This window comes from Thermothelomyces heterothallicus (genome assembly GCF_042370625.1).
Source record: "Thermothelomyces heterothallicus CBS 202.75 unplaced genomic scaffold P884_scaffold_8, whole genome shotgun sequence".
In the NCBI taxonomy this organism is placed as follows: Eukaryota; Fungi; Ascomycota; class Sordariomycetes; order Sordariales; family Chaetomiaceae; genus Thermothelomyces; species Thermothelomyces heterothallicus.
In genome coordinates, this window is record NW_027192569.1 from 1000235 (window position 1) to 1008226 (window position 7992).

The following is a 7992-nucleotide window of genomic DNA, read 5'->3' on the forward strand; positions in this document are numbered from 1 at the left end:
CTAGTCTTATCTATATTCTAATAGCTAGATATAGTAATCTTATATATTTCAATAATATCCTTAAGTTTATTAAAGAATACCTCTAGATCTTCTACCTACTATTTAGCTAAGAGTCGGTTTACTTCGACTAGTTTAAAGAATGTCGGCTAGAACTATAGATGATCCTCCTTCCAACGCAGCCACTAGTGCTTACTGACAGGAGGGCAAGGAGGATCACGATATGCCTATAAGCGGTTGGTAGCATCTTAGAGAAGATCTTTGGTAGCGAGGGAACCAGATTTGATAAGCTAGTACACGTATCCTTCGAGGGTAGAATCTTCGTCGTTTCAAAGCAACCGAGGTCTTCTAACTACGTTATTACTAGTGGCTAGAAGCCTAGTATCCTTCAAAGACTTTAAGTGCCGGCTAACCTGGGTTTTTCTAGTCTTGAATAGCTGAGCCGTGTGCCGTATACTGGGTTCCTTTCTATGGGGTAAGCGACTGGTTCGGTGGCGAGTTTGAGCGGCAAGGAGCCATTTAGCGGCCCGTATATTAGCTGGTTCTTGGATTTGGTCGGTTAGAGGCATCGTGTATAGGAAAGTGGTTGAATTGGGCTTGTGGCAGTGGTTGTATCTTCGAGTATAGGGAGTTGACTGGTAAAATTGGACGCGAATTTGGACGCGCACCTGTCCGGCCGTATCTGGGCGTCCGGGGGTTTTGGCCCCACCTGTCGGGAGACAGGTGGTAGTACTGAACTAATTAGTCAGCACTAACCACCGGGTATCCGTGTTCTGTGTACATAGTACAGATTAGTTATATCACAGAATCGTGGACAAGTGATAACGTGCTATGCTTGGCCGAGTTAACAGACTGCACCGGTGACAAAGTGACAAAAAATGGACGGGATATTTTTTTTTGGCAAGCATGGTTTTTAATTTGGTCAAGTTCTCTCTCGCTGGTACAGATTAGGTAAGTAGGTAGGTAGGTAGGTAGCATTGTTTGTTTCCGCTGTTGGCCGATTCCTGCAACGTGATAAGGCCAAACCCAAGGTGGCCCCAACTCTTCCAAAACTAAGCACGCTCCCTGTCCTTGGCGGCCTGGTTCAGCAGCTCGGCATGGTCGATGCCGTGGGTGGTACCCGAGCGCAGGATGGCGTCGCGCACCCACTGACCGCGCGGGCGCATCTCGACCTTGAACGGCTTGGGCAGCGTGACGAAGCCCTCGGTGCAGTTCGCGGGGGTGATTTCTGCCGTGATCTTTGGCCTCTGGCCGGTGGCCTCGTTGATGCCCGGCTCGACGTCGAAGGCCCAGAGCATGCGGGCCATCTGGATGAAGAGCTGGTTGCGGGCGATGATGCGGCCGGTGCAGATGCGGCGCCCGAACCCGAAGCCCGTCTGGGGCAGGTCCTTGAGCGCCGAGACGTTGAGGCCGCACGCGTCGATCGTCGGCTCGGCCTTTGCGTCTTTCTCGTCAACCATCCATCGTTCGGGGATGAAGTCGTCGACGTCGGGCCCAAACACGGATCCGTCGCGCGTAATGGCGAAGGCGTTGGCCAGCACGATCGAGTTGGCGGGGATGTGATAGCCCATGTAGCTGTCCTGGACCTTGGTGAAGTGCGGCACGCCGCCGACCACCACGGGGCGCCACCGCAGCGTCTCGCACACTGCCGATCGTACTAGTTAGTAAAAGGGGGGATCCACAAAGAAAAGGAAAAAGAAAAAGGAAAAAAGAAAAAGGGAAAAAGCAAAAGAAAAAAGCAAAAGAAAAAAGCAAAAGAAAAATAAAGAAGAAAAAGTTTCTAGAAAAAAAAGGGAGGGGGGGGAGACCAACCAATGGCATCAATGTACGCCAGTTTGGGCCGGTCTTCGAAGGTGGGCAGCCGATCTCTGCCAACCACCTCTTCGAGGAGCTTCTGCGCCTTGGAGACCCAGGTCGAGCCCGTGGTGATCCAGGCGACGATGAACCAATCCAGCGCCACGGTGGAGGTGTCGAGGCCGGCGTCAGCGAGGATGCCCAGGTCGAAGGCGAGCTCGACCTTGGGCATGTCCCGGCCCTCGGGCGACTGCTTCATGTGCTTGCTGAAGTTCCAGCCCGGGTTGGTCAGGCCCTTTTCGAGGTTGCCGAGGTGCAGCTGGCACTCGAGCCCGTACAGCTCGTCCGCCTCCTTCTTCCAGGGCGCCAGGAAGCGCGGGAGGCGGTTGAGCGAGGGGAACGAGTCGACCAGGTAGGCGCCCACCTGGCCGGTCCGGGCGAACTCGGCCTGCACCCGCTTGCCGTCCATGAGCTCCTTCTCGTACCCGGTCCGCAGGCGGTAGCCGTAGTTGACCGTGTAGATGAAGCTGGCCATGGCCCGCTCGAAGTGGTGGTGGAAGTCGACCCCCCGGGCCCCGACCTCGTCGTACTCGGCCAGCACGTCAAAGAGCAGCTGCCGCGACTCCATGTCCTGCAGCGGCCGGTACGAGCTCGCGGACCGCAGGTTGAGCAGCGGCGCCTCCATCCGCTGGTGCAGCCGGTACCGCTCGTCGTACTGCCGGAGCAGCATGTGCATGCCCCGTGTGACCAGCTCGCCCGACATGACCATGCGCGGCCGGTCCGAGTACCTGGCGCTCCGCTTGTTGAGCAGGTCGTGCGCGGCCTGGTGGGTCGACAGGATGATGAGCGGCTGCCCGCCCATGCTGAGATGCATTATGGGGCCGTACTTCTTGCTCCAGTGGTACAGGTGAAACCACTGGAGGCTTTTGGGCAGCTGGTGCAGGTTTCCGATCAGCGGCGCCGGCCTGGGCCCGGGGGGTAGAGGGTGCGCCGGCCGGCGTGTGAAGAGCACCCGGCCGACGACCAGGAGGACGACGGCGCCGAGGAGGAGTTTGATGTCTGGAATCAGGGACATGGCGGCTCCTTCCGAAAGGAAAAAAAGAAAGGAAAAGAAAAGAAAAAAGAAAAACAAGACGAGACAAAACCAAGACAATGCGACCACGCACACCGGTGGTTTCAGCACCCTCGTGGCTGCTTACCCAAGAGCGCCTTCTCTCTTCCCCTTAAATCCTTCTTCCCCCCCCCCCCCCCCTTCTCCCATCTCGGAGGCCCGGAAGGACTCCCCGCTAGTTTTGCCTCATTTGTCCCAATCCGAATCCGTCAGGACGGGCATAGTGATCAACTGGTAACTACCTCCAAAGGGAGGGAAAAGAGGGGGGGGGGGAGGGGGAAGGGGGTCCGGGGCGAAGCAGCCCAATTGCGCGGCAAACACGAAATGGCGATCAAAAGCCTCCTGCTCATACACAGGTAGTGGACTAATCTGTTTACACTACGGCCGTGGGCAGCGACCCCGCAAACCGTTCCGGGGGAGAACCACCGGATGATCTCCCGGGTCAACGGCCCCGGCAGAGATAGGAAGCCTCATGCAGTTGGACGCATGGGCAACTGAATGCCCAACAAGGGTCGGACCCGAACCCATTGGTTCGCGTAAGAACCCGAGCCAGCAGCTCTCCACCCAACCCTCCTCCATGCTGAGGTTGTGCAGGCCTGGACCATGTCGGGCCAACCAACATCAGTGTCCCGAGTGTATGTAGGAGTGTCTGTATGTACACGACGTGTAACTAGTGTAGCAGTGCTGTACGGACCACATGTAGTGTAGTGTACTGGAGTAGTGTAGCAGTAACCTCCGCCCAAAAAAAGGCCTGCCGAGAATCAAAACGGTCCAGACTCTCTCATCCTTCAGCAGCAGAACTGGAGCCCGTTTTGCTTCATCTGCGACCTGAATGGTAACGGCCAGGTACGGACGTGGGAGCCAATCTTCCAGGACAGGCCCCTTCCCTCCCTTTTGTTCGGCGGATAGTTATATTAACCCGGTTTTCTTTTACGATTCTTTATTGCAAGTACGGATTACTCGGTAATGTATTCCGTAGTAGCAGTTTTAGCTAACACTAAACCGTTTTAGACCTACCATTCCCAGACCTTTGAGGTGCACCACGTGTATGGATTTCCCTGTCAGAACTCCTCTCCTATCCGAAAAAAAAGGTATCTCCGTAAGTGTCTCTCTACCCTGATAGACCCGAGACAATCAAAGCATCCTCCCGATATCTGGCGGGAAGTACACCACAGAAAGTGCAAAGTAAAAGGATAGTTGTAAGGCTATACAGAGCTCTAATACCTGGAGATAGCTCTGAGGGTTATTCTTCAGCTTTCCCCTTTATATTTTTATCAGGCGTGCTAGCTTGCGGCTCGACCACAAGCTTTGGGGAAAAAAAGGAGGTAGTTACTGGATTTACTAGGATGGTTTTGTGTGGCTGGCGTGAATACGAAGGACAAGTGTATGTACATACATACCTAATGAGGGACGGTGTGACAGGAGGCACAACAAGGCCCCCGGGGGGGCGAGGGGGACGAGACGGCATGGCGAGCAATAACACACCAATTATCTTCGGCAACCAAGGTGACGACGCCGAGCCGAGCATTTTCCCAACCCTTGTCGAATCCTGGGAAGTGTTAGTTATTCACGAGTAGCGTGGCGAGCCTCCATCCGCCGGCCCTCACCGGCAGGCAACGAGATGACCGGGGCAGTGTTTGAACCCATGTTGAACTGAACCAGCCTCATTCTATTGCTGAGAGCCGCACGTTCCCAGCAGTTCGGGGGGTGGCGCTCTTGGCTCGCCGTTGCAAGCACTTCTCTGTTACACGACTCCTTTCTTGGTGTAGGAATCACTTGATTCAATGCTAACCTACCTACCTACCTACCTACCTAATCAACTCTCTCTTTTTAAACCAAAACCGGCGCCCCGATGACTAACGTCGTCTCCCGTCGTCACCTGCACAAGACGCAAGCAACCACAAGCCCATGATGAGGTTCTCAATATGGACGGCAGCGTTGGCCATCGCAGGTCTGGCCGGCCGCTCTTGGGCCCAGGAGATGCCAAAATGCGCGGTACGTCTGCAACAACACACACGCCCGCCTACTTCGTTTCCCTCCGGTCGGTGAGAGACCAAGAGAGGACCGAATGACGCTGACGACGCAACTTGGGGGGGAGAAAATGCGACAGAGCGACTGTCTGGCAAAGTATCTTCCCGAGTCCAAGTGCGATCCGACCAACATGGACTGCATATGCGCAGACAAGACGCTCATGGCCAACGTCGAGACCTGCTCGCTTGGAGCTTGTAACATATTTGAAGGGCTTGGTGAGGACCTCCTCCGTTCACGCGCGTAATTATGCTTGTTCTTGTTCGACCGCTGACCCCGTTTTTCGCCCCATTAAACAGCTGCAAAGAATGCGACGGCAACTCTGTGCAAGGAGACCGTCCGCGACAGGAGTCTCGTCGCTCCCATCGCAACGGCAATTACGGGGGGCCTGGCCCTCGCCTTCGTCCTCTTGAGGGTATACGAGTCGGGATTTCGAAAGAAGGAGTTCCATTGGGCCGACTTGTGGGCAGTCCTGGCCATGGTAAGTGACACCGAGGTATACCCAGATTTCGCTTTCGACAAGGGAAGGGCGAGGGGCGAGGGTTGAGAGGAACCGGCTAACCCAAGGTGCTCTCGGCTGTCATGCAAGATTTCTTCGATCCCCATGGATGTGGGTGAATTCTTCAGTACGTTCCATTGCCCCTTTTTCATGTCACACATGTAAACTCCTTCAATTTGCCAATTCTTCCGCTAACGGATAATGTCCAGTGAGAGCCCATGGGATGGGGAGAGACATCTGGACGCTCACGCCCGAAGAAATTACACAGGTTGTCAAGGTTAGTCGGAGTTCCCAGGTCGAGATCGGGATGATGATGATGGCGACGGAGGAGAGAATAAATGCTGACTCTCTTGTCCGGCCCCCCCCCTCCCCTCTAGTACACATGGATCACCCAAGTGTCCTATATCCCGGCCATCATCCTCACCAAAATCACCGTCGTGTGCTTCTTCATGCACGTATTTCCCTCGAGGAGGTTCCACATGTTCTGCTGGGGCACCATCATCCACTGCCTCCTGTTCATGGTGTCGACGGTGATCGCCGCGATTCTGGCCTGTATCCCTGTCGAATACGCCTGGTCTGCCTGGACTGGATCCGGTGAGGGAGTATGCTTTGATAACAATGCCTTCTGGTGGGCCCATTCTGTAGGTGCTAATTAACTCTCGGAAAAGAGGTCTTTGCACGTCTGGAGTCTAACACGCTTCTCCAAGGCCATCAACATCGCTACTGATCTCTGGATTCTGGCACTGCCCATTCCGCAGCTGCTGAGGCTCCAGATGGGGAGGAAGAAGAAGATTTACCTGCTTTTGATGTTCAGCGTTGGCATTGTGTAAGTCCCATGTCTGAGGACCCATGAAGAAACCTGTTCAGAGCAGCAGCTTTACTCACGGGAAAATTGGGAAAATAGTATCACCATCATCAGCATCATCCGCTTTTCGGGACTTGTTACCTATTCCACCTCGTCCAACCCGACCTGTAAGTCATGGGCCACCAATCACCACTCCGATGACGAAAACAACCACGCACTAACAACCCCCCCCAAAAAAGTCAACAATGTCAATGTGGCCACTTACAGCGTCATCGAGTGCAACATCTCCATCGTGTGCTGCTGCATGCCCCCGCTCCTCTCCTTCCTCCGGCACGTGTTGCCCAGCGTCTTTGGCAGCACCAACCGCTCCGGTTACAAGGCCGGCAGCTACCGCATCGGCGGCGGCGGCGGCGGCGGCGGCGAGCGGTCGCCCTTCCCGAGCAACCGCGCCATCCAGAAGACCGTCACGCACACAGTCTCGTACCTCCCCCACGCCAGCGACTCGGACGCGGTCGAGCTGATCGACGTCGAGAAGAAGAAGGAGCAGGATGACCAGTACAACCGGTGGTAATTTTCGAGTCTTGCAAGATACGCGCCCTGGAGATGCCTTGTTGGGCCGTGTGGGTGGACAGGGACCACCAAAATACGCATTTCCTACTACCTATCTATTAGATCTACCCTGCCGCAATGGAATCGGCAGCGCAAAACTTACCACAGCACCCGGACTTTGATCATTCAGGGCGTTGGAGAGAGAGAGAGGAATCAGGTTGAACGTCGTTCCGCGCTACGCACTGCCCAGTCATGGTTCCATTGCAGTTTGAGGATCCCTTGAAGATCCGAGGCATGTTGGCGTCCTAGGCGTTAATTATAATTTTCTTGCTCAATTGATCGGGAGTAACCCAAACATCTTTGGAAGAGTTTCTTAGAATTCGTTGACCTCGCAAGCCTTCTTCGATACATGTACCCGTATTCCGGATCTATCTACGGAGTACCAAGTTATTGTTCCACAGTCACTAGAATTGACAGGGGTGGTGGTGGTAATTACTGGTTATCCGTGACCGCGGGCCGGTTAACTAGTACGAATAATCTCCGCATATCAGCTCAGGCAGTAGTAGATATAAGAGCAAGCTCTAAGCCAGCTCGAACGTAACATGTTTGATCCCGATCAGTACTATACTTACCTCACGGTTTCCTTTGCGGAATATACTTTTCTGTTAGATAATTAGAGCTTTCGTTCTTCACTTTACACCAATAACATCTGGCTTTGAGCAGCCCAGAGAGTCGGTCAGCGGGCTGTGCCCCCACTTGACCACAAGTCCAAGCCCGCGCCCTCCCCGCCAGTAGCTTCATAACACCAGTCAGTCTTGCACTTCGTCTTGAAGTCTCGACAGAATGTTTCCCAATCGGAGATTGTCCTCGATGTTTTTTTATTGCGGTTGGTTGGTTTGTTATTGAGGATGATATGTGATATGCCACCGAGTTGAATAGCGGAAGATGCGCATGCTGTGACTTGTTTGGGAGTGGTCAACTGGGCACATGCTAATGCCTCGCCACCTGTCGCCTCTTCTCGGGTTCGTTCATGCACAACGCCGGCACCAGAAAGGAAGAGAAAAAAACACCCTCTCTTAGCGGCATGTCTTGCTGACACTTATCAGCGATCTCACCGAGAAAGAGGTGAAAACAGACAAAATTAAAAAAAAATTGCTACTGGTCTCATGCGTAAGACTCCGAGGCTTGCTCGCCTTCGTCGGTGGCTGA

General features: G+C 54.2%; 2 protein-coding genes across 2 annotated transcripts; one reads left to right on the forward strand and one right to left on the reverse strand.

Annotated features, from left to right (window-relative positions):
- Positions 1-894: 894 nt before the first annotated feature.
- Positions 895-3043, reverse strand: P884DRAFT_258537 (cytochrome P450). Its single transcript, XM_069441244.1, has 2 exons — positions 1810-3043; positions 895-1642 (listed from the first exon to the last, which is right to left on the reverse strand). Exons 1-2 carry the CDS (start codon positions 2864-2866, stop codon positions 1050-1052), a joined length of 1650 nt encoding a protein of 549 aa, XP_069298617.1. The 5' UTR covers positions 2867-3043; the 3' UTR covers positions 895-1049.
- Positions 3044-4813: 1770 nt separating this feature from the next.
- On the forward strand, positions 4814-6805 carry P884DRAFT_276967 (uncharacterized protein; the record flags this gene model as incomplete). The annotated part of the gene is made up of 8 exons (XM_069443023.1): positions 4814-4897; positions 5013-5148; positions 5230-5415; positions 5639-5706; positions 5807-6070; positions 6137-6255; positions 6502-6660; positions 6733-6805. 8 exons carry the CDS (start codon positions 4814-4816, stop codon positions 6803-6805), a joined length of 1089 nt encoding a protein of 362 aa, XP_069298618.1.
- Between the last annotated feature and the right edge of the window lie 1187 nt (positions 6806-7992).

Excerpts from the sequence above, each read along its gene's own strand:
- P884DRAFT_258537 (XM_069441244.1), bottom strand. The coding sequence starts at position 2,866 with ATGTCCCTGATTCCAGACATCAAACTCCTCCTCGGCGCCGTCGTCCTC. Across the intron at positions 1,643-1,809 it reads GGCGTACATTGATGCCATTG|TGTGCGAGACGCTGCGGTGG; the intron begins GTTGGTCTCCCC and ends TACGATCGGCAG.